Raw genomic sequence first — 26,758 nt, forward strand, 5'->3', positions numbered from 1 at the left:
TACTATTTTTATATCTTTTTAGACATAAATACCAAACAGGAGGGAAAAACAGGTGATGTTTACAGTGGTCCAATTTGGACAACAGGATAACTTACTCATTGTTATACATCCCAACCAAAAGCCCTAATAACATGAAGATCATGGGATCATAGATGTAGCACTGGGAGGGACTTTAGAGAAACCTAGCCCAAAGTTGTAAAACCCCCTGTGTTTTACAGATGAAAATGCTAAGGCCCAAAGAGGTTGACTAAATGGCCCAAGGTCATAAGGTAGTAACTACAATTTAATGAGCTATAACATTACTTCTCTCCCCAAAGCAAATGGGTTGAAGCAATCTTCATCAACAAATAAAAGCCATATCTTCCAAGAAGAAAGAAAAAAAGTTTTTGAATGATAAGCATTATTGTGGACCAGTCCCTTTAAGATCAATTACAAAACACTGTTGTCTTTAAAGTACAGAATCAAAACCATGGAACTTTACAGCTGGAGATGACCTGTGAGATCATCTTGTCCAACCTCTCCTATTACAGCTGTTCAAATTGAGCAAAAGAAGAAACTTTTGAACCACCTCTTGGGGAAAGATACTCCAGTAAGCTGGTTACAGAGAAGTGATTTTACATTTTCTAAGCTTGGTTTGTATTACATGCACTTTTTCTAAGAAAAAACACCTGACCGTTCAGGAAAATGAAAAAAAAATGCAATATTCTTGTGTGCGGGCAAAATCAGAGGTGGCTTAGGAATTTAAAAAAATCCAAAAATAGATTTATACTGAACACTTTTTCAAAGCATTTCCTAACAGAGGGCAATGATAGCATTTGGAAAAAAAATGTTTCCAGAAATACATAAAGATCCTTACCAATATACCTCATTGAAAGTAAATTAAAATTATAGAATTTTAAAATTTATTGAACTGGGCATTAATTTGTTTTGAGAACCTGACACTTTCAGGCTGACTATGTTGAGAACACTGTCACACCCTCTGGCAAATAGTGGAAGGGAGGGCTATCTTTATTCAAGAGTGAAAATAACCTAAGTTGGGGGAATAACTTCCAGGATCCTCAGTCATGACTGGTGTCACTGGGCTCTAAGGAATGTGACAAATTCTTGTGGCCTTGGGAAGTGTGAGATGTGGGGAATGTGGTAGAACAGAGGTGCCAGAGTGACAAAAGAGATTTAATGACTGGTATGTTACAGACCAAATATGAGATTTTGTCAAAGATAATGTTACTTTCACGCCTGAGGCTGACATATTTCTATAAACACTTTCGGGGCTAATAATACAATGTCACAGACCTTGCCTTGCCAAAAAAAAAAAAATTGGCCATTGTAGAATTTCTCCCCACCCCCAATTTTTCCAGTTTCATAATGAGTGGTTGGGGAAATAGGATTAACTTTAAAGCTAACTTGGCTGGGATACATCTATATTATAAAATGAGTAAAGGATACCATGTATGAAAAAATATTCACCAAGTCACTTAATTAGGCAAACCATTGTATGACTGGACCCAACGGGGTAACCTTTAGTATTAATTCTCCTCCTTCTACTTATGCTGTCAAAAAGACTTTTTTAATGATAGGAATGACATTTTTTTGAGCTCTGGTGGTCTTTCCTTTGACTTACTGCTTCCTAGATGTGGGATGGCTTACAGATGCCTCATCAGTTTATGGCTTTGCAACATCCTGCTTTAAGCCAGAGTAAGCTACTACAGCAGGACCCAGTATGTCATTTCTAATGCAAATGAAATAATTTCCAAAGAATCTGGGTTAAAATGATGACTGTAATAAATTAAAAGCTTATTTAAATTTTTATGGGCCTGGTTAGTGTATGAGTTATACTATTCCTTTTTTCTTTTGCCATCCTTCAATGACTACCAAAGGAGACCCTGGTACTGTCAAAATATATATTTGGATAGATACAGGGAGTTAGTAAAAAGGATTTTAGGCCTCATATTCAAACCACAAGTTAGAGGATGAAGGTGATTCTCAACTGTAAAATACAATCCTATTCTTAACCCAGTAATGGGTTAAGCTGGAATCAGCTTTTTCTGTACAAAAATATATCAGCCTAAGGTATGCAAGTAAAATTATCTTTGACAAAATCTCACTTTTGTTCTGTAAAATACCAAGCTTTTAAGAGCAGTCCTTGCTGAATAGAAAAAATTAGAAACTGGTGAATCTTTTAAAAAAATGTAAAATCTGACAATCATACTTGGACCTTATGAATAAATAACACCCTAGTTGGCAATTTCTAATACTTAAATATCTTTTCTTTATAATTCTGAAAACGTTTAAACCCATGAGTGAGGAGGGCTTTTCCATGGAATGGTCATGCAGTTGAAATGTTTTATTATTATGTACAAAAAAAAAAACCACCAAGGGGAAAAAAACAAAAACAAAAAGACTTGACAAGATTCTCAAATTCCATGCATGTTTGTACCATCAAAACCAAACTTAAATGATTAAATTAAAGGCAAGACAGGTGACCACTTCCACTGAAAACAAAGGCATTGTCATTGCCCTGAGGTTGCAATAAGTAAATCTGGTATTTGGAAAAGATAAGAAATTCAAGGTTGAAAAATCATAGAAAGCTGCAGTACTTTGGGGGCAAGAAAGGAGAAGTATATGAATTGATGAATGTTATGAACTCCTTAAAGGAAACTGCAAAGAATATGAACTTGTGCCTTCTCTTCAGAAAAAAAAAATAGAGGGGCTCACTTGCATTTCTTTGAGCAACACAGAGGTGTCCCTTAGTTGTGGGGGAAGGGGGAGGCTAGAAATACAAAATGTCATTCTTCTTTATTTCCATTACTAATTAGTCAATGAAATTATCATCCAGAACCATCCCACATCCCCCTGTGTAAAGGTAGATAAGCTGCAATTATTTAGCTTTATACTGGTATTGTTGGCATGTAAAGTCAAAACAACTCATAATACCAACTTTATGAAAAATTCTGCTATTGAAAAGATGCTCTCATAGATGAATCACAGATCTAGAACTGGAAAGAATCTTTGAGGCCATCTAGTCCAATCCTCTTATTTCACAGATGAAGAAACGGAGGCCCCAAGTGACATGCCCAAGGTCAGAGGGGTATTAAGCAACAGAAGAAGGATTTGAACCTAGGTCCTCAGACTTCAAAGCCAGTACTCTTTCCACTGTAGGCTACTCTCCAGGATGTCCATTTCAGTGTCAGGGAACACTAAATCAATAAATTGATATTAATGACCATCAAAGAGAATTTCTTGAGGAATAAATAACATCATTTATCTGACAATACAACAGAACAGAGCCACTATGACTTCAAACTATCCATTCTGAGTGCTAGTTTGCATCATTAAATGATCTTTTATACTATAAGTTGATTAACTGGTTAATGGAGAAGAACCAGATTATATGTAGATTATTTTTTCCTTTTAAAAAAGGTTGATGGGAAATCTACAAGGAGTGGTGGTATACTGAGAAGAAAGAAAACGAATCTAACTGTGACTTGTTTAGTTATTTGTGTTTGTTTGCTTGTTTGTTTTTTTTTCCCTCCTCCTACTGGAATATGAGCTCCTTGAGAGTAGGGACCATTTTCATTTTCTATTAGTATCCCTAGCGTGCTTTGTCATTCATTCATTCATTCAATAAATATTTCTTTTAAAAGTGCTTACTATGTGCCAGTCATTGTGTTAAGTAAGCCATGGGGTACAAAGGAAGGGAAAAGACAGTCTCTGCTCTCTTGAGAATCTCACAGTCTAGTGGAGGAGACAACATATTAATGACCTATGTATAGAATGAGTCAGAAATAATCAATAAAGTGAAAGCACTGCATAAGTAAAGGGAAAGGACTTTAGCTGGGATTGGAAGCAAGCACAGGGTGACTTGTGACATAAGAGAAGTCAATATAACCTGGGTATATGAGTAAATGAACAGTGTAGAAAGAGTCACAGAATCTTTGAACTTTTAGGGATTTTAGAGATCTAAGTTCCCAATTTTATAGATGAGGACTGTATGAGGAAAGTGAAGTCCAGAGTTACAAGTCAATTGTGATAGGAGAGGCAGGACAGGAATGCTAAAAATAAATGTAAAAGTCTCTCAACATAATCAGAGGTAGGATGGCTTAGTAAATAGAGAACCACTCCCTGAGTCACACAAACTGTGTTAATTTTGACACACAATGGTCAAGTTACTTGGCTTCTCAGTGGTCCCAAACTCCAAGACACCAAGTCTCTAAGACTATTGGTATAAAGATTTTCCTAAATGGGAGCTCTCTGTATGAATGAAGTCACATACGCATATAAAGTCAATCACGTAGTTCTCTGAAATAAGCTACTATGGCACAGTGGAAAGGACAATGAATTTGGAGGCAGGTGAGCTGGGTTCAAATTCTGGGCTCTTCCCTTTGCTACGTTGCACAAATCACACCTCAATATTTTAAAGAGTTTGGCCTAAATGGCCTCTACAGAGATGCTGGAGAACACAAAATCCAGTGCTACATAAACTAGTACCTTCAAATTAATGTTTTTCTCATCCTCACAAGATTTCAAAGCCCATATAAGGACAGAGATTTCTAATTAAATTTATTTTTATTTTATGAGAACCTTTAATAGATCTAGGTAGACTAAATGGGGCCCAATAGGTTTCTTTCACTTTTATATTTAAGATTTTTTTTCCCTTCTTCCTAAAATGTCCATACTTTACAACATTCTTTTTAAGCGAAAATTTTCCCAGTGTTCATTTTCTCTGATTCACTAGTGACTCAAGCATCTTTTTATAAAATAAATTTTTAAAAAAATTTTAAAATTAAATTAAATTTAAATTAAAATTTTTTGTGACATACTTTTTTTGGGGGGGAGGGGGAACAGTTCTATAATAAGATCTATTGACATCAAGTTTCAAAGCAAAAACAGCTACCTAGAAAGAATCAGAAGTGCAAATGACTCCCATGGTGACTGGAATTCCCTGCCTGGATCTCTATGTCTATGTTTAGCTTTAATTTAAAAACCTGACAACCTCAGCTGTCAAGGAGACAACATAAAAACTAAAAGGAGGAAACTATTACTAAATGAAAGGGAGGGTGGCTGTTCTGAGGGGATGACAGAGTGGACCCAGACATGAAGGGGTGAAAGAGAGAAAGGAACAGAAAATGGTACTTCACTGCAACCTCACAGGCATTACAAGGCCAACTTAACGACCAGCTCCTTTGACTCACAGACTTCTGGTGGATTCTCAAGAGAACCCGTTTAGTACAGCGGTCCACCGTGGCAGCCCACTTCCTGTGGGCTTCCTCCTCCTCCTCGAGCAAGCACCGCCTCAGGTCCTGCTTGTCGGCTTTGCTTAGGGTCCTGTCCGTGACAGGCCGCACCAGCTGGGTCAGGTTGAGGTGGCTATACAGGCTCCGCTCCACCACATAGGTGATATTGAACTCGCTGACCGAGGTACGCCCCCGCAGCCTTCTACTGGGGAAGCCGCAGCCGCCTCCCCCTTTGGGTTTCTGCCGGAGCAGTTGCAGGTCGCAAGTGGTAGCACTTAGGCCCTTTCTAGAGGGGCGCTGGCAGAGAAAAGCTCGGGAACAGGAATAATTAGTATCCATTTTCTTCAACCGGATTTGCTTCCTGACACTCTGGACCTCCTCTAGGGACACCAGAAGGTGATGTTTATGTCGATTGCTGTCATAAAAGCAAACACTTTCGGTACTTACCCCATGACTTAAGGAGCCGAGACCTTTCTTCATCTCCCCATCGGTGAGGGAACGGCAGACCTTCTGGGTCTTCTCCTCCTCTGGATAGGAGAAAAATGTCCCCATCTTTTTAGCAGGCTTTATCAGGCCACGGCCGTCTCCTTTGCTAAAGGTTTTAACCAGCTTTCGGCCTGCACCCCAAGTGTCCAGACTGCTGGATGAAGGACAGGTGGTGAAGGAGTCCGAGTCATCTTCTGGTGATTTCTCATTGGAGCCATCGAAGTAGAATGGCTTCTTGTGAACTCCAGAGTAGAGAGCTGACCTTTCATCCAGGATTGGGGAGCTGGCAATCGGGTGATCCTCCACACCTGGAGGGGGAACAAAACAGTATGCATGATCTATATACTTCTTACAAATACACCTTCTGGATTCATTACCACTTTGGTTGTTTTCACATTGTTATCTCCCATTAGAATGTAAGCTTCTTGAGGGCAGAGACTATTGTTGCCTTTCTTTCTATCCCCAGCCCTTAGCATAGGTCCTGGTACGCAGTAAGTACTTAATGAGTGTTTTTTGACTGATTGACCACTGACTCTTCTGCAAACTGTATTGTGCTAGCTAAGCTCATGTTCCAAAATCCCTCTCTTGCACTCTGATCCCTTGCTCCTCTTTCACTCTACACTGCAACATACATTGAAAATAAAGAACATTACTTTACTAAGCAATCGAACACATGGATGTACGCAAAGCTTTGTGTGGTCATACCCTGCCTAAATATTTTAAATCTGGTCCTCTCTATAGAACTAAAAATAAGTAATAGCTCAATTACAAATTGTCATAAATGACAAGGCTAGCTGTTATCAACTTATTGCTTAGCATTTAAAGATAATTTTCCTCCTTCACTGTTTTAAAGCTTGATCTTCAGAAGCCTGTACTTAGAATCAGTCTTCTTCCTTTGCTCCATTCTACATTCGTTCCAATTGGCTACTGTAGGGTGGTTGATTAATGCCAGGTGGCTGAATTTTTATTAGTGTGCTTGAAATCTGAGCAGCTAAATCCCTGGGTAGGGGCAGTTTTGGTGGTTATATTTGGTGGGCATATTTTGGTGAGTTAAAGGGTTATATTTTGCAAATGCAATTAATGAACAGTCTGTAGTTGACAAGCCAAACACATAGTACCCAGTATACCGATGATCTTGGCCCAAGGTTTCCACCAATACCAGTGAAGTCATTAAGTTAGGAGAGCATTCAGGGCACTGACGTGCAAGCAGACACATCCAGCATTCTATTTGATTTCCAGGATTCTAAAGTGTGTCACTGCCCTAAGTGTTCTGCCAGCACCAGGTATCTAGTTAAGCCCCACAGAACCCAGTGGAAAGGTCTGGACTTGCTGGCAGGGAGAGATGGGGGTGTGGGATCACTTGAGTCCTTTCCTGTGTATCTTATGTGAACAGATGTAAGAAAAGAAGTAGGTCAAATTGTGGGTGTACCGAGCCTGGCTGTGTCCCTCTAATTACGAGAAGGAAATTTTCTAACACCACAGCTTTCCACCAGCTGAATTTTTAAAGAGGAAAAAAGTAAGAAGCTTCTTGGAACAGAGGGATGGCACTAAATATAACAGCTGGGACAACGGCATTGGTGAGAAACTAGACGTGGGAGCTAAAAGGGAGAAGCTTTCATTGGAGATGAGTGACCAAAATCATAACAAAGCCTTTAATTGTTAAAAAGCCTTTTTATAATTTTATATGCTAAAATTTTAGCATAAGAATATAATAGAAGAGGAAGTGTCACCACAGAATGCAACAAAAGAGCTGTCTTATAATGAGTTAAAGAAAAAAGAGATTAACAAGTGTGCACATATGAAGTCACAAGTTCTTTCTGACCTAGAGCCCAGTTCCATTTACTAGAATAATTGTTTGGGCTGATGGGATCGATTTTTGGCAACTCCGGTTTTCTGCAAATCTCAGGGTCCCCTTAACCAAGGGAGTACAAGCCTCAATTTTGTAGCTTCTTGGTATAATGGGAACCCTCTTCCCAGGGCTATGATCCAAACGATTCCAAAGAGATGGATCCCAGTGCAGCTTCCTGGCACGATGAGAACACCAAACTATGGAGTTTAAAATTAGGCTTCCAAATTTTCCAAACCAGGAAAGATAACAGACACTTTATGTTTGCTCTCCTGGTTACCTGGTTGCTGAAACAAAGTGTCACAGAACCTCAGGACTCCAACGTTATGTTATGACAGGTATATTTACATATTATTTTTCATGCATTCTAGTTTAAGTCAAACTGGCCAACCTGCTGCTCCCTGAATATGTGATATAAATGCGTTTGTGTATATTCATATATATTATAATTGTATAGTTTATTCCCCTGCCATTTCCAAAATAAGGAAGGGACTACTTCACTTTTGCTTTTGAATACAAGCATTTAGTATAATTCCTGATATGTAGTGGGTACTACCCTCCAGACCACAAGAAGTTAATGCACTCAGTTTTGGCACTCAGCTCTCAAAGATGACCTATCCTGAATGGTGAGTGTAAAAGAGTTTTGAAAACTCATTATATTTTGCTGGTCCTAGACTATGCTTTACCTCCCATACAGTCATTCAGGAGAAAAAAAAATAACAAACAAACCAAAAAACAGCATACCAAGTACAAGCATTTTGCCATCTGCATAGACATGCAAATATCCTTTTATCTGTTCCTCCCTCCTCCCCCAGCAGCCCCCAACAATTTCTATCTCTTGGTCTTGGCTCTAGGAGCAGTAATCAAACCAATCTTACCATTGTTATTGGAAATGGTATGATAACTGAATACACTATAAGGCTCTACTCAATCCCTGTGACTCCATCAGCTAAAATTTCTCTGGACCTAATCTCCTATATGTGTGGTATCCCTCAACTCCACTCCCGATGCTCCCTCATTCACTAGCTGCCTTCCTACCCTAGAAGTTCCCTCCACTCCTACAGACAGCTCCCTCCTTCCATTGGTGAGTTCCTCCCAGAAGCTCTATTTTGAGGCCAGTCATCCTTTCCTCCTCTCCTTACTCTGCTCCTGGTTCTCTGGACTTCACCCCATTCCTTCTCCCACTTCCCCCTAATCCCTCCCTCGATTTTCAGCTCCTTCTTATAAGTGGTCTTCCCCCGTTACAATGTAAGTTCTTTGAGGGCAGGGACTGTCTTTTTGTTTGTTTTTGTATCCTCAGAACTTAGCACAACATCTGGCAAACGGTAAGTGTTTGTTGACTTGACTAGAATGCAAACTCTTTGAGGACAGGAATGGTTTCCCTTTTGTGTTTCTATACCCGAGTACCTGACATACCTTAATCAACGTTCATTCATCAATCCTTCAGTAAATGAATACTGAAGGAATGAATAAGATTTTGGTACCCATGGATACTGCCAAAATTCTTTTTAGGGAGATGAAGCCACCAGCCCAGGGAACCAAGGATTTTGGCCAGCTGTGAAGAAATACAGCTAAAACCTTAGGCATAGAAATAGGATAAAACAAGTGCCATTTATAGAAAGGTGAATGGGTAGGGATTTAACTTGGTCTAAAATGGTCCAAGGGGCATGGAGCAGCCAGGTCTGGGATAGATGTCTCCTATCTAACTATAGGATTGCTTCATCCTATACTGTCTTGTGTTTGACTCTGAAATCAATCAGGTGGCAGGCATACATGTATATCATACATGACTTCTACTTCTAGAAATTCATAATCTGGTAAGTCAATACAATTGAAATCTGGCAACCATAACCAAATACAGCCAAAACGGCTTTCTTGACACAAAGGTGTTCTGCTCCAAAATGACTCTTGCCTAAAATTTTACCACCAGGAAACTCAGGCATCTTTGGTATTACCTGTCCAAGCCTTGTTATTTTAAAATGCAAATATACTTTAAAAGGCATAACCTATTAATCAGCTACAATCTAACACCATAATGAAAACAAATTTATCAGCTTACCTTCTTATAATACTAACTGGCCCACTACACATGTGAGCGTAGACAGAACCAGATCAAAATGTAGCTCCATCTGATTTTAATGAGTGGATATATTAACAATGATTAAAAAAAGAAACATAAAAAAGACTAGAAAAGGTTAAGATACTAGGAAAAGAGGAGTTCTCATGTGAAGAGAAAGAAGAGTCACTTTTGACACATGGGGCACTGAGCTGGAGAGGCAGGCTTATTAATAATAGCCACAGTGACAACAACAGCTGGCATTTTTATTGTGCTTTATGATTTTATGCTGTGGCCACCATCAGGATACCCAGTACCTTAAAGCAAGGGTGATAGCAGGAAAAAAGAAAAACAACAGAAATAGGAAGGTGCCAATTTCATAATATCACCTGTGACCCAGAAACTTCTGGGGACCAACTATAACTGTTACCTCCAGAATCCTAGAAATCAGAGATAATTCAAACCCTTCCCTTCCTTTTGCCCCACACTGAACAAGATTACTCATTCAGCGACACTTCAAGGATATATGATTTCTTGGGTGTAGAACTTCCTCCGCCAACCCTCATCACAACCTGTCCATGATGAAGTAGATAAATCTCAGAGATCTGTCTCTGATAGCTCTAAAGCTCAGGCAGGTGGAGTGATTTGTCTGGAGTCACACAGCTAGTAAATGACACAGGCAAAACTTGAGTCCAGCTCTTCCTGACTCTAGTATGGTGTGTCTATCACGATCTACTGGTAGAGGGATGGATTTGGAGCCAGAAGATCTAAGTTTCCATCTCTGTTCAACTACTTATTACCTGGGGGATACTGAGCAAGTGAAGTAACCCCTCAGGGGCTTAGTTTCCTTTATCTATAAAATGAGAGGGTTAGTCTAGTAACTTCTAAAGTCCCTACCATTTGTGGGTCTATGAATCCATAGTTCTAAATTTAAGCTGATTCTGAACCCTATACATATAACAAAGCAAAAAGATGTTCATCTTGCTATAATCAATATAGGCATTAGGATTCCTTATTGTTTTGGTAAATCCATGCATTAAAAGAACCCTTTTTAAGTTTCCGGAAACCCTTGTATTTGCCTCTACAATACAAGCATAGATCAAGATTTTGTGTTAGAGCCATTCTCACAGTTCCTTTGATTATGATATTCCCTTCTCTTCCTGGGCTACATCATGGCTCTTGGCCTAGGCTGAGACTCTTCTGTAGTGCTACCACTTGCAACAACGTTCTTTCAAATCATACCTGGGGTCTCATCTCATCAATGTAATGGAACAAAGAGCCAGACTCCAATGACACCATGGCCCCTTGGTCACAAGATGGATTGAAATGGTAACTCTGGGCTCACATTAACAATAGCTATGGCATTTGAAGATATCTAGAGCAATTTTCAAGCCAATGAGGAACAGGGGTAGGAGCATGCTCATCATTTGCCTTTAAAACTAAACTCTGTCTCTTCATATATAATTTTTTTTCTCTTCTCCCTATTTTGCTTTTAAGAAACATTCTGTTTACCCCAGTTAGTTTATTTACAACAATATATTCAAAACAAACAACCAAAAAAAGTTAGTTACATAAAAGCAGACTGAGGCTGAGAAATGTTCTTGTACCATAATATAAATAGTTCCACCTGGCTATCAGAATAATAAAATCTACCACAGTGCAGATAGATAGGGATATAGTGAGAAGATATAAGTTGACACTTAGGACTGCCTCTGAAGCAACAGCAATAAAAACAAAATTTCTTTTAAAAAATCAGCTTTTAAAAATAACTCTATACTTCTGAATCTGTCCATAAAAACAAATCTCTCTCTCTCAGTCTCTGTCTCTCCCCCATGCACTTCCTCCCACATCCCTCCTCTCTTTCTGCCCCTCCCTTCTTTCCCTTTCAAAATGTCTCTGGGGAATTTGAACCAAAACAATCAACAGGAAGCACTTATCCTATCCAGAAAGTGGAAATTCCTTTTTCTCGTCTACTTCAGCTTCAGTTTGGGCAATGAAAAGTCTCACAAAGACAAGGAAAATGATTATTGGCCCCAACTTTGCATCCTCACCAACCAAAAACTTAAGTACCACATTACATTTTAACAAGTGAGGCACTGGAACTAAATGACCTGAGCAACCAGTCTCCTTATTTACAGTAACCGCTCCAAATAAGAAACCTTATTGCTATATGACATCATTTTTAAAAAGGAGTCTCACAAGGTCACAAGACCTACAAATGCACACCATCAACACAAAGGGTCATAAGGTCAGTGCTGAAGCTTCCATAATCAAACTTCAAACTGTACTTGTTACAATGGCAGAAGCTGACATCTCCCTAGCTACTCATTTTTTAACCTAATAACCCAGTGGGACAACAGGATCCCTTTAAGGACCCAGAAGAATTCGATATCCTTAAAAGACCCACTTAACTTAAGCCTGAACTTGTTTACTAGGCTTGCCCCCCAAAAAAAAAGAAAAAAAGAAAGAAAAAAAAAGAGAAAAAAGAAAAAGAAGTAAAACCTGCAAATCACACAGGGGAAATCTGAAGGGACACTAAAGATACTCCAATTATGTTGCCAACTAAAATTATTGCTCAAGATATGTCTGGCAAACTAAGATCTGAGTTCACTGCCCAGGAGTCATGGCTCATTCTTTTTTCTTTATGGTATACCTTACCCAGTTTTGACACAGTACGTTATATAAGAGCAATAGTAAGAAAGTATAAAGCAGATGGAAAAATAAGCGACAGCGCTGCCAACCTTGACGACAGCTCTTAAAAATGGGGACTATAAAGGCATCAGTGTATACTGACCATCCCCCCTTTTGTCACTATCAAACTATATAGGTACTCTAAAAATTACTTGATCATATAGGATGCCTTATTGGACTATTTATAGAACACTGCCTTAGTAACTTGTAGTCACACTTCTTTCCACTAGCCCTTACCCATAGCTCAAAGTAGGATTCCTACTTGAAAGCAGCCCTTTAAATTGAAAATCTGATTTACTTTGGAAGAACTAGGGTGTAGTTTGCTCTTTACCTTCAGTGCTGGGTTTTTTCATTTCTTCCACCCTAATGAGTTTCTTTCTGACTCTTCGAGTAGAATTTACCAGCTTGTGCAACCTCTTAAACTTCACCGACTCCTCTGTTTCATCATCCGATTGTTCTCTTGACTGGCAAAGAAACAAAGGAAAAGTTAATCAAATAATTGTTTCATGGCTTAATTACAGTTTATCCCCACCTCTGAATTTAGGCAATTTGGTGATGGAATCTGTGGCACCAAGTAAAAAGTTCCTTTAAAAAACAACAGAATATTGACTGGCTTCACAAAGCTGCACCTACCATCTTAACAACTAGTTCAGTGCAAAATCAGGTCCTATGCCCCCAAATACACATTCTTGACCTCGGATTGAGTTTCATGTATTTGATCTCAACTACTTTCATGTCCGCTTTTAGTGTAACTCAGGCAGGACTCTCCTCTCCAGGGCTCTTCTTGTAATTCCAGTTATGCTGCTGTGGTTTGGGTCAGGCACTCATCTGTCTAGCCTGTCAGAACTAGCTGCTGAACGTGGTCACCAACTACTTCTCCCCAACCGAAAATCTGTTGACTTTTTCCAGTCCTCCCAGAAAATCAAAACCAGCCGGGCAGGAAGGAGGAAGAGATGCAAAAGCCCTTGTATCCCATCTGTGAGTAACAACACCCTGCCACATTGCAGCCAGCCGTCGTCCCTCTCCAGCCCCTTTCTGAAGGCTAGCATGAGGACAGACCCAGCATTCCTCCGACAATGACCAAGGGAAAATTCTGACCTTTTCCAGCTATACAGTACAGTCCATATTCCCCAGCATCCCATTTCGTTTCGCATCGGATCAAGTATGCTCAGTCCCAGCTGTTTTCCCTCAAGTATCAAACATTACAGAGACAAAAAAAATTCACTCTCCAGCAGCAGTGACACAAGCTAAAACAATCCTTTCCTTGTGAACGGGCTGAGGGCTTCATTTTTGAGCCAGCTCCCACATTCAATATGTTATTTCCTCTGTTCTGTCTCCTCAGAAAGCTTAGGAAGAAAGAAAGGAGTTTCCCTTAAAATGACAGCAAAGCACTGGCCCCGGTGCATGAGTGCATTCCAAGGGAGCAAAGGCAAAGCACAGCTGGACCAAAGCACGAAAGCACAGGATACCTCCATGGCTTTGCCTGGGCTCCAGCCCACCTAATCCTGCACATCCTCCCCAAGCTGGCATCTTGATTCCACTTCCTTGCAAGTAACTCTTTCAACTCTTATTTTTCCATCTAAGTGCAACAAAAAGACTTTTAGAAGTACAATCTAAACAGGCATGTGCAAAACTGCACAACGATTTTATCAATTACTACTCACAAGGCTAACAACAACAAAAGACAAGCAGCAATTGGCAAAGAATGGTCTGAAAGAAGAAGAATGAAACCTCTGTAAAGGAAGGGTAGTATATTTCACTGTCATTGACATCCTGCATGACCAGAAATAAATCCCTTTTTGACAATTAATCAATCATCATATTTATTGAGAGCGTTTCAACTATGAACAAAAGACTGGTCTGGGAATGGATCTAGGTGTTTGGTGGTTATTTTGGTCTCAATTTCTGTATCAGTGAAATGAGTGAATTTTGGATTACTACCAATCTCATGACTGAGAATGAATTATAATACCCTTATTAGAGCCAATACATTCAGCTTCTTTAAAATTTCCAACAAGCAGAAACTAGTTTGATGTCATATTTTATTTCCTTTATTCATGCTGGCTGAATTTGCTAATAGGGAGTGAAATGGCCAAAAGCAGTTAACTGGTGGAGGATAGATTATAAGCCTATAATCTGATTAATCAACCCCTTAAAAATGTCCAGTTGCCTGTATCTTATATGATGAGTCCTCCCGGCAAATGCCTATTTTGAGGCAATTGGGGCAAGTAGGTGGCCTAGTAGACAGAGTGCCAGACCTGGAATCAGGAAGATTTATCATCTTCCTGATTTCAAATCTGGCCTCAGATAATTCCTAGCTGTGTGACCCTGGGCAAGTCACTTAACCTTGTTTGCCTCAGTTTCCTCACCTGTAAAATGAGCCACAGGAGGAAATGGCAAACCACTTGATTATCTCTGCCAACAAAACCTAAAATGGGATCACAAAGAGTTGGACACGACTTAAAAAATGACTAAACAACAACATCTGAACTATCCAGGCACTCTGTTTTCTCAATCAGAGCAAAAGTTAAGCTCTTCTAATGCAGAAAGGTTAAGAATTAGAAACCCCAAACTGGAGGGGGAGAGAGAGAGAGAAAGAGAGGAGAGAGAGATGAGAGAGAGAGAGAGAGAGAGAGAGAGAGAGAGAGAGAGAGAGAGAGAGAGAGAGAGAGAGAGAGAGAGAGGGAGAGAGAGGGAGAGAGAGGGAGAGAGAGGGAGAGAGAGGGAGAGAGAGAGAGAGAGAGAGAGAGAGAGAGAGAGAGAGAGAGACAGAGAGAGAGAGACAGAGAGATGAGAGAGAGAGAGAGGTGGGATAAACAAGCGAAGTAAGTTTGTCACATCTATTTTAAATGAATTGGCAATAGTTATAGTTTGTTTCAAGCCAAGATAGTTACTGATAATTCAAGGTGCTTACTGATGTGAGACTACCTGTGATCTAGGTTTTGGGAAGGTGAAGCAACAAAGGCAAAAAGCAATAGGATGTAGAAAGTTATAGAAACAATCTTTGGTTCTTGACGCAAAGCATCTGCTAGAATGGCATGCCATCTCTGCAAAGCCTCCAGAGGAGAAATCAAATGTAGTTAAACCATGACAACAGATTGAATGGCAATGGCTGTTCTGAGGGCCTAGTTTCCTACGCCCAGCTTCTTTTTGTTGGAAAATAATATATTCCAGGTACTTGTTAATTGCTTCCACATGCTCCATCTATTTTTGAGAAACTTGAGCTCTTTAGGACTTTGAACCAATGCTATTTTTACTTTCTTAGAGAAAGAAGGTTTCTGGAGGTGTATGGCACAGCAACTCTTAACTGAAGGTAGTCAAGAACTTTCTGTAGGAAACTAGACAAGATAGACCCAGCTGGAAATGCTCATTGTGGAGCAGCTATCCTGCTAGCCAAGAGATTAAAAATGCTAAATGAAAGCAAAGTTATTTGGGGGGGGGGGAATGGGGAGAGAGAGAGAGAGAGAGAGAGAGAGAGAGAGAGAGAGAGAGAGAGAGAGAGGAGAGAGAGAGAGAGAGAGAGAGAGAGAGAGAAGAGAGGAGAGAGAGAGAGAGAGAGAGAGAGAGAGAGAGAGAGAGAGATGAGAGAGAGAGAGAGAGAGAGAGATGAGAGAGAGAGAGAGAGAGAGAGAGAGAGAGAGAGAGAGAGAGAGAGAGAGAGAGAGAGAGAGAGAGAGAGAGAGAGAGAGAGAGAGAGGCTTATTTCTGGAAAGGTCTCTCTTGACAGCTTACAAGTCACTTTGGCTCCAAAATAAATCTGAGGGATGCTCTTTACTGGGAAGGTGATGACTTCTCACTTCCTCCTCAGTGAAAAAAAAAATTAGTCTCAGAGAATGAATGCTTGATTTAAAAAAAACAAACAACAATTTTAGAAGTTGCCTTTGCAGAAAGACAGGAAGAAAAGAAGAGAAAAAAAGAAAAACAAAGGAAGAAAAGAAAGTGATCTCCCCAGCAGTTTCAATATTAAGCCAATCCTATAAGCATTTATTAAATACCTACTGCGTTCAAAAGCCCTCCACCTAGCACTGAAGTGCATACAAAGATAGCTAAGACCAGGTCTCTGTGCAAGTTAAGACTACAGGTGACTTTTTCCATTGAAGAGATAAGTATATATCCAAAATCCATGCTGTTCAGTCATTTTTCAGTCATGTCCAATTCTTTGTGACCTCATTTGGGGTTTTCTTGGCAGATCCTAGAGTGATTTGCCATTTTTTTACCAACCCATTTTACAGATGAGGAAACTAAGGCAAACAGGGTTAAATCATTTCCTGTGGGTCACACAGATAGTAAGTATCTGAGGTCAGAGTTGAACTCAGGAAGACAGTCCTCCTGGGAGCTCTATCCACTGTGCCACCATGCTACCCTAATTGCTTCAAAATGGGCATTTGCCAGGAAGACTTAACATCTATTCTCAAAAATAGTGTTTACTTCCCATTGTCTCCTAATTTGGGAAATATATGACCACAGACAGGAAAAACCTGTGCAAAGTAACTTTTTAGGGAATGAAAGAAAATCTGTGAAAGGTAATGAATAGCTTCCTGTTGGAAAGGTTTCACAAGAGTTGGAAAAGAACAATGCTTAAATAGTTATATGTAAATACGTACACATGCCTATTACATATACATAATACATACCTATGACATATTCACATGTCAATTTCAAAACTGCAACTGTAACTGTTAGAGGTCAAGGCATATTCTGTAACATAACCACTTGACAAAATGAAAGTAGTTACTAAATTACCATGAATTTTGCCATTGTTCCATTGTTCCTAAACTGTGAAAAGTTCAGCTTTATCCTCTACTTCTTGTCTCCTCAAAGAACAACTTGCCTATGCTAAGTGATGAGAAAAAATGGATTTACAGCACTGTAAATAGAAACATAACTCCTTTCCAGCTTTGCTGCTGCAGATTTTTCCACCAGAAAGCCCATATGGCTCAACTTTTAATTATTTTGGCTAATGCTATATGTAGTAATTCTGTGGTGAATGCTTAAGTGTTTCATTTCTAGTTTCCATAGCAACATTACATCAGATTGCAGACAGCTGGCTCCACAGTCTTAAACCATAACAAATTGACCAAGCCAATACACAAAACTAGTTGCTTTAAAGGAATAGCACGCCATTCAAGGGGCCAGGGCGTTCAATGAGGAACCTAAGGGGCCGATTTGGCAGGCAGAGGAGGGCGGGGCCTCCTTCCTTCTCTGCTTCATTTGGAACAAGTGCATCCTTGACACATCTGCAATGTTCTAATAGCAAAGACATTGAGCCAGCTTGGAGAACTTTTTATTACACAACCACATAAAGGACTACAGGGAAACAGGAACCAAATTAACAGCATCTGTAAAGGCTGAGGTTGGGAGGACGCTGTAAACTAAAAGTAGTCCCATCCCGCTAACTCCTCAACTCTGGCCTGTTGCTGCCGGGTTGGTAATAGTGACTTCACTCCAAGTGAAGTTAAATGATTCCTGCAACCACTATGCCACAGAAAATGCCTTCTCCCAAACTACAGACACACAGCTCTGCTCAAGTATATAGAGAATGTCCTACAACAGATGTGGAAATGACCCTGGAAGTAGCAACTCTTGCTCCACTGGAGAACTGCCATGATAAATGGGGACCACAAGGATATCCTTGGCTGCAATGTAACTTCTGAGCTTGCTATCTTTCCTACAAGGAAAAGACTTGCCACTTGCAATGTATAGTCAAATTCACTTAATCTCTAGGTCTAGGATAGGGAAGAAAACAACACTACAAAATACTGAAAACAAGGTTCTTAACTTGGGCTCTGTGAAGTCGTTTGTAAAAAATATTCTGATAACAATATAATTGATTTTTCTATATCAGTGACATCCTCTGTAATTCTATGTGTTAAATTTTATGCCTCTAAAAGAATGTTCTGAGAGGAGACCCAGAGACTTCGTTAAATTGCCACTATGCTCCACGGGAAGGAAGGGAAGGAAGGAAGGAAGGAAGGAAGGAAGGAAGGAAGGAAGGAAGGAAGGAGGAAAGAGAAAGAAAGAAAGAGAAAGTTAAGAATTTCTGAACTAAACATCTTGGAAATGACTTTTAAACCTGATATTTATTTTCAACAGCAAATAAAAGAAAAAAAGGAAATACTACAGATCAGATACACACTTCAAACACTTGGATCAATTTTAATATAAGCAATTGATCAAGTAGCATTTTTCAGTGCCTCCTATGTGCCACCCACCTGGCTAAGGCTAGGGCTAAAAAGACAAAAGGAAGTTCTAAGAAACAAGATTAATCTACAATTTTAATCAAAAGCTATGGACAAATCCTAATCTTTCACTGCCTTCAAAATCAAGAAGCCTTTCCCAGTTTGCCGAAGTTTACATGTACATTCTCTCTTTACTCAAAATAAGTCTCACAGTTAGCTAATCAAGAACAAGACATCATCCCCGAATCAGTCGCACATGAATCTACTAGAAAAAGGTGAGAATAGAGGAAACTGGAGACAAGTAGCAATTCCCAGAAAATAAGAGAATAAAGGAGAATAGACAAAGAGAAGAGTGGCCTGAGGTAAAGCAATAAGGAAGCTTTTTCTCTCACAGAGATAAGAAGCATATCTTTTCATTTCATGCTGCACAATTAAAGACTTACCGGTTTAGGCATTTAGTAGGCCTGAGACACAGATCTGGAATTCTCCCCTGCTCCCACCCACCCCCCTCCCCAAGTCCAAGGATTTCTTAATTTCTGTTCTGTCAGGTCCACAGTCTCAAACAGAAGATTAGGCTCCCAGTGAACCTGCCTCACTCACAAATTACATTATCAAATAGGCTCCAGTGTCACAGTTTAAGATGAAGAAAGAAAAAAGGGGGGGGAGAAAAAAAAAGATCCTGGGTTCAATTAGCTTCTTTCTGTTCCCTGACTGATTCCCCAGTTACTTGCTAACTGCATAACTTGTAAGAAAGGCATAAGTCATCAGCTCTAAGCAAATCTTCTATTCACCACAAGGAAAAAAGGGAGTGTTGTCAATGGCAAACAATCCCAGTTTTCACTGACGAAGGCTCAATGACCTCTTGCTGGCCTCTAGTTCCTTAATTACTGTCTATGGAATTTCAGTAAAAGAAAAGAAGAAGAAATAGAGAATGTGTGTGGATCCAGGATCCAGGATTAGGACTAGCTCAAAAGAAAAAAAAAAAGATGGTGAGGCCAGGGCATGGAGGAAATACAGCTCTGCTTTAAAAAAGATCCCCTTTTCAAACATTCTTCCCCAAAGAACCCCCTGTAAGGGAGTCACCACTATTGAAAATAGATGCTTTCTAGGTTATTTTTAAGAGGGCCAAAATTAAAACTTATGATTTTGGTTTCCCTGGGAAGCTGTTGCTTTTTCATACCTTTCCCAACACCTCCAGGCACTCACCCAACACTTTCTGTTTTAACTACTATAAAAAATAACTTAGGTGGTTTAACCTCCTTTGGTGCCATGGACACTCTCTAATTCTTCTGATCATAATTTCAGCCCAGCTGAGCTCTCTTTCCATGGTGAACCATGCACATGAGGCCTGTGTCACAAGACAGTCAGTTCATTTTCTCAAAGGTCCCCAGGGAGACCCAGGCACATGCTGTTATTTTAACAGAAAATGGCATAAACAAGACAGAACTGAACTTTCACCAGTAAAAGCCACATAAAGTCTTCCTGACTTTAATTACACAGAAAGCATTAAAAGATTTTTAACTACTATATGGAACTGGACTCTTTCAGTCAAGGAAGTGGTTTATCCCACCTGCAAAGCTTCTCTCTCATACTCCTGTACCCATCACTCCTAAGTTACTCTCCGGAGTGTGGTATACAACAAAAAATTCTTAGTTTGCATTGTACTTACTGGCAGAGTTTCAAGGAACATTTTACAAGTTTTTAAGCAATCCTGGATAAGTTTAATCATCGTTGTGGAGAAAGCCTGCCCCACCATGAGATGGGGAGGGGAAGGGGGGAGAGGGAGAAGGAGCATTTATTAAGTGTTTGCTATGTGCCAGGAACCATGCTCAAGCTCACCATTGTAGGTAAGGATATCTCTTGTGTATCTCTACTGCCTTTAGACACTGTTGAAAACCAGTGTGTTAAGTAAGTGGCTAAAGGATTTGAACAGTCAATTTTCAAACAAGTTCTAAGTCAGAGGTTCTTCATCTTTTCTGTGTGTCATGAACCCCTATGGTAGTCTGTTGAAACCTATCAGCCCCTTCTCAGAATGATGTTTTTAAATGCATTAAATAAAATAGATCAGGTGTAGGGGTACACCTCTGTGGAGCCGTTGGAGCTTTTGAGTATGGGAGTTCTGAACTGCAATAGGGTAAGCTGATTACTTGTCTACCCTGAGTCTGCCACTAATATGATAAGCCCTTAGGAGCAGATGGTCACTAGGCTGCCTTAGTAGGGGGGAAAATGCCCAGGTCAGAAAAATTGAGAAGGTGAAAGCTTTTGTACCAGTCTGCAGTGGGATCAGGCCCATGAGTGACTGCTGCACTTATAGGCTGGGTTAGATAAGGAGACTCAGTCTCAATGTTAATTAATCAAAATAAAATAAAATATGTGGTATTACAATGGAAAACAAATTATATTGAAATGCAATTACCAAAATATTAAAGGGGCAGCTAGGAGGTGCAATGGATAGAGCACCTGCCCTGAAGGCAGGAGGACCTGAGTTCAGTCCAGCCTCAGACCAACACTTGACACTTAGCTGTGTGACCCTGGGCAAGTCACTTAACCCCAATTGCCTAAAGTATACACACACACACACACACACACACACATACACACACATATATATATATACACACATATATGTATATATTTTTTTTAAATCAAGGAACTCAAGTTAAGAACCCTTGAATATAAACTCCAATAAGTTTGGAATATAGTTAAGTAACAGGTACCTAAGTCAGACATATAAGGCCACCTTTCAGTGAGCACAGTATGCTCAAGAAATCTGACTCGCAAGTCTTGGGGTATCTGGTCTTATCGGGTACTCTATTATTTCATGCTGCATGTTTATTAATTCTGCCTCTTTGGGAACATGCCCACAAAATGCTGACGTGTCAATGATTCTATGGATATAGGAGGGATAGATACATATTTCCTACATCAAAGCAAATGAAGATTAAAAACTCTGGAACAAGTCCTTTAACAGTATGCATTTGATGAGGTCTTACAAGTGGTTCATTAGACTAACTGAAGTTTTGAAATAGGTTCAGTCATATTCTATGTGGAATGAAGGAGCAGGGGACAATTCATCTCCTAACCTTTGAAGTATTATATATCAGCACACAGGTTTGGGATCTGTAGGACTGAAGGCTTGGTTGGGGTCTAGAGGTATTGTTGTGGTCTAGGGGTGCTAGGAAGCCCAAAATTCATGGGCAAAAGATATGGGTCCTGCCTTGAATTAATTTGATTCAAGCCTTCTTTCAGTCAGAGACAAGGTTTATTAAAACACCGATTGAGTTGGGCATGATTTTAAGAATCCAAGCATTGTAACACTTGTATTAACAAACAGGCCAGACTCTTCCGGAATCTGAGCACTTTAATGGAGGCAAGATGGACCTTTTATACAGAAGATATGGGAAGGTCTGATTGTGATCTAGGAGTGGCCAAGTAGCCTGGGGTGACTGAGAAGTAACAGAGAAGGACTCAGAAGAGCTGGGTGCTCCAAGCGAATCCGAGGGACCTGGACCACATGGGAAAGTCCAGGGCCTTTTAGGGGTCCATCATTAGCACCCCCATCATTACCAGGTTTTTGGCACTCCCCTATCCCCCATTCCAACATACATAAATACCAATGGAACCATAACCAGCTAAAAGTATATTTGTGAGAAATTCAGTGAAGTTCTAGGTTGGGAACCCAACAATACAGAGGACAATCAGAATGGAAGGTGGAAGGGAACAGCGAAAGAGTACAAAGTCCTATAGAATGCCAAATTTAGATCTTGAAGGTATCTTAAAGGCTACCAAGTTCAGCTTCTCTCATTTTATACATAGGAAACCTGAGGACTGAAGAGGTTGTGATCAATCAATCTCCATCTCTCTTTTTCTTTTTATCTTCCTTCTTTCTCTCTCTCTCTTTCCCTCTGTCTCCAGTGGTTGATACACACTATTAATTAGAGAAATGCAAATCAAAACAACTCTGAGGTAACACATCATACCTATCAGGCTGGCCAACATGACAAAACAGGAAAATGAGAAAGGTTGGAAAAGATGTGGGAAAATTAGAACATTAATGCATTGTTGGTGGAGTTGTGAACTGAACCAACCATTTTGGAGTTTTGGAGAGCAGTTTGGAACTATGCTTAAAGGGCTATAAAAATGTGCACACCCAACTCAGCAATAGTACTTCTAGGGCTGTATCACAAAAAGATCATAAAATTGGGAAAAGGACCCACATGTACAAAAATATTTATAGCAGCTCTTTCTGTGGCAGCAAAGAATTGGAAATTGAGGGGATGCCCATCAATTGGGGAATGGCTGAACAAGTTGTGGTATATGAATGTAATGCAATATTATTGTGCTATAAGAAATGATGAGCAAGCAGACTTCAGAAAAACCTGGAAAGACTTGTATGGACTGATGTTGAGTGAAGTGAGCAGAACCAAGAAAATGTTGTACACAGCCACACTGCACAATGACTAACTTTGATAGACTTAGCTCTTCTCAGCAATGCAAGGATCTAAGACATCTCCAAAAGTCTCATGATGAAAAATGCTTTCTAAATCCAGAGAAAGAACCATGGAGTTGGAATGCAGATCGAAGCACAGTATTTGCTTTTTTTTCTCTTCTGTTTTGTTTCTTTTTCTTGTGGTTCCTCCTATTAGTTCTAATTCTTCTTTACAACATGACTAATGTGAAAATATGTTTAATAGGAATGTTTACGTACAGCCCATATCAGATTGCACGCCATCTTGGGGAGGGAGGTGGGGAGAGAGGGGCAGAAAATTTAAAACTCAAAAGCTTATGGAAGTGAATGTTGAAAACTAAAAATAAATAAATAAAATAAAAACAAATAACATAGGGAAAAAAGTGGTTGACATAGAACTCTAAGCAAGGTCTTACCAACACTAAATCCAATAACGTATCTTATGTTCCACTTCTGACCCATAACTTCCAAGGGATAGAAAGCTTCAATTTCCACACCTCAGTGACAAAATGGTAGCAAAGGCTCACCATAGTAGGTAAGTATATTTCTTAGGTTACTGCCCTGAGAAACTTTAGAAAAGCTGAGAGTTAGAAAGTAGCCCAAGGGATCTAAATCAAGAGTTTCCAAAATAAGAAAGGTATAATACAGTGGAAAGAAACTAAACATGGCATGCTTATTTTCAATACAGTGGTGATGTACTGTTAGTCAAGATTGTTACGGCTTTTATTGTTGTAATGAGAGAAGGTACTAGGCAAGACAAAGGCAAGGCAAAGTGGGAAGTAATTAGGATGTAAAAAAAAGCATTAATAAAACATTTTAAAAAATAAAACCTAAGAGTTTTCATTTGTTTCTATGTTAACTATTAATCAAGCTTCCATTTGTGTCCTTAACTAAAGAACGCGGATTCAGAACAGCGTCACTAAGCAAAAGTAAAAACAAGTGAAATGGGAAGACATGTGCACCAATGTACGAGTGACTCCAAATCCCCCACATTCTGAACACTGTCTCCTATTGACCAAAAGCAAAATACAAACCTTCCCAGAGATACAACGAAGTTGAGTATTGCTGATGTTACTGTCCTTGAAAAATAACATATGACATTAATCAGCAACCTCCTTGTGCCCTTCCTTTTTTGCTCCAAGATCGATTTCATAATCTCTCCAACATGCCTAATCTCCAATGGTCCAAAGGAATGATTTCCCATCCAAGGTCACTCCCTACCTTGGGGGCAATATGTTGGCTTCTGCCTCACTGTATGACTAGGTCTCAAAAACATGGGAATGTTATGGTTTTCCCAAACTGATTTATCAGTAGTATAGCATACTACCACAGCAGGGGCTTTCCAGGAACAGTAATAGGATTAATGTATGATGCTTGATGTTCACAAGAAAAATTAGCCCCCTGTTTAAGTAAATTAGTATTGCTGAAAACGTGTTTATGAGTTGCCAGAAGTAACTCTACAAAATCTGAAACACATTGTGCTTTTTCACAAAGAAGTCAGGAAAGGATTCAAGTCGATTTAGTAAGAAATATTTTGCTCATTAGCTGGTGACATCATTGCCCTCTGAAATTAGAGGGAAATTTTTTTGTTAGCTGTATGGAAAAAAGATGAGATTCCATTCTTCTCCCAGGGGCGCAGTGTTAACTCTGAAACAATTTCTTAGGCAGTTTCAAAGTTTAACTAGTTATAGCAAAATCTAAAAGAAGACATAGGAAATAACTATAATGTCTTTCGTGAAAGGCTTGCCATCCCTGAATACACTTATGGCACATTTATAATATTAACCATAAAACCAAAAGAATAAATGCATTCATACCATGTTACATATAGCAATAATGCTCCCTGCCCACTTGAACTCAAGGCCTTCAATGTTTTATCACTCTCAATAAGAGTATTTCTGTATTCTCGTAAGGGACAGGTGTGAAGAATAAAAATGTTCATCTTCAGAGCTCCCTGAAGTGCCATGTAAAGTCTTAGAAAGACAATTATTTTATTTTTTTAAATTTTATTAATTTATTTTGCTTTATCAATATCACTTCCATATGCTTTTGAGTTTAAAATTTTTCTCCCCCTTCCTCCCCACCACCCTCCCCAAGACAGGGCACAATCTGAAATAGGCTATATATTTACATTCCTATTAAACATATGTTCACATTAGTGGTATTGTAAGTAAAAATTAAAACCAATAGGAGGAACCATCAGAAAGAGGAAACAAAACTCAACAGAAGAGAAAAAAAACCAGCAAATCAACTTTCACAGTTCTTTCTTTGGATGTGGATAGCATTTTCCATCATGAGGCCTCTGGAGATGTCTTAGATCCTTGTATTGCTGGGAAGGGTTAAGTTTATCAATATTAGTCATCGCACAATGTGGGAAAGCCAATTATTTTAAATGAGGCCTTGAAAAGTAATCCCCAACTTCCACACTTTCAGAAGCCCTGTGGTGATGAACCAGATCCTATAACCTTGATGATATCAGAATCCCTCCAGTTCACAACTCTGCCCTGATCAGCTTGGGTGTGTGCCTGGACTTTGCATTATTTATCAATGGGATCCACAATCAAGCAATCAAAATGCATTTATTAAGCACCTTCTGTGTGCCAGGGACTGTGCTATGCATTGAGGATATGAAGACAAAAATTAAGCAACGCTTGCCTTCAAGGAGTTAATATTCTTAAGGAGGAGACACCGTGAAAAGTATATGTAGCATGTACATATAAGTATGTATAAAGCAAATGAAAGGCAATTTGGGGGATAGGCCCACTAGCAGCTGAAAGGATCAGAAAAGGCCCCATTTAAGAGGTGGTACTCCAGCTGAGCTTTGATAGAAACTAGGGATTCTAAGCAGCAGAGGTAGGGAGAGGGTGCTTTTCAGGCATAAGAACAGCCAAGGCAAAGGCATAGCTATGTATTCATTTTCTATGGCAGAGGGTGAGGAGTAAAGGTTGAGAGAGAAAGGAATCAAAGTCTTCCAACCCTATGGAAATCTTCAGAAATATCTCTCACATGAGCTTGCCTCAACCTAGGTTCTCATCCATGTGCTAGAGAATGGAGTTTTTGGGATTACATAAGTGTTTTAAAGCAACTAGAAGACATAGTAAGAAACTGAGCATATGCCCAAAGAACTCTCAGTTAAGGGTACAAAAGAGCTGTTGAAAGAAAACAGCTAAAATATTCTCTCTCTCTCTTCTCTCTCTCTCTCTCTCTCTCTCTCTCTCTCTCTCTCTCTCTCTCTCTCTCTCTCTCTCTCTTCCTTTCCCTCTCTTACCTCCCCCACTGCACCCATCTACCAATGATGTAGCTGATAAAATGATAGACATGGAACCAGCAAACCTTTGTTTAACTCCTTATATTCTTATTAGCTATACAATCATGGACAAGTCAATCAACTAACTACTCTGCATCTCAGTTTTCTCACCTGCAAAATGGTAACCATTATAATATCTCACCCACAAGGTTGTTGTGAAGAAAGGGCTTTTGATAATCTTAAAGTGCTATACAAATGTTGTCACTATTATTATTATTATTCCCAAGATAAAAAAGTGATAAATTAGATTCTAGCATTGCACTGTACCATCGGAAAAAGGATGATTCAGAATGTGGCTGCCAAGTAGGGCAATTACAGTGCAAGCAATGTTTGGGGCTCCTCATTTCTGGGGATGATGAAGGTTTTGTCCCAGAAGCAATAAGTCTCCGAGGGGACTGGGTGGTGGTGTTAGGGAAGCCACATCACTTTTATGGCCTCCCTGACTGGCTGATTCATTGAGTAGACATGATGGGCTACCCAGACGATGCTGC

At 39.6% G+C, this 26,758-nt stretch overlaps 1 protein-coding gene across 3 annotated transcripts in view; it reads right to left on the reverse strand.

Moving 5' to 3' along the window:
- SASH1 (SAM and SH3 domain containing 1) overlaps window positions 1-26,758 on the reverse strand; it is a 240,834-nt gene that overhangs the window by 38,682 nt on the left and 175,394 nt on the right. The window contains exons 1-3 of one of the 3 annotated variants that reach the window (XM_020986578.2): window positions 13,412-13,627; window positions 12,645-12,777; window positions 5,682-6,028 (exon numbers count right to left, since the gene is read on the reverse strand). In XM_020986578.2, the coding sequence (XP_020842237.1) occupies window positions 5,682-6,028; window positions 12,645-12,666 (369 nt within the window). In that variant the 5' untranslated portion in view covers window positions 12,667-12,777; window positions 13,412-13,627. Of the gene's footprint in view, window positions 1-5,681; window positions 6,029-12,644; window positions 12,778-12,946; window positions 13,343-13,411; window positions 13,628-26,758 lie in introns of those variants that run through there. The other 2 variants (XM_020986577.2, XM_020986580.2) reach the window with 2 other exon arrangements.

Source organism: Phascolarctos cinereus, unplaced genomic scaffold (genome assembly GCF_003287225.1).
Source record: "Phascolarctos cinereus isolate Bilbo 61053 unplaced genomic scaffold, phaCin_HiC Scaffold_5;HRSCAF=322, whole genome shotgun sequence".
Taxonomy (NCBI): domain Eukaryota; kingdom Metazoa; phylum Chordata; class Mammalia; order Diprotodontia; family Phascolarctidae; genus Phascolarctos; species Phascolarctos cinereus.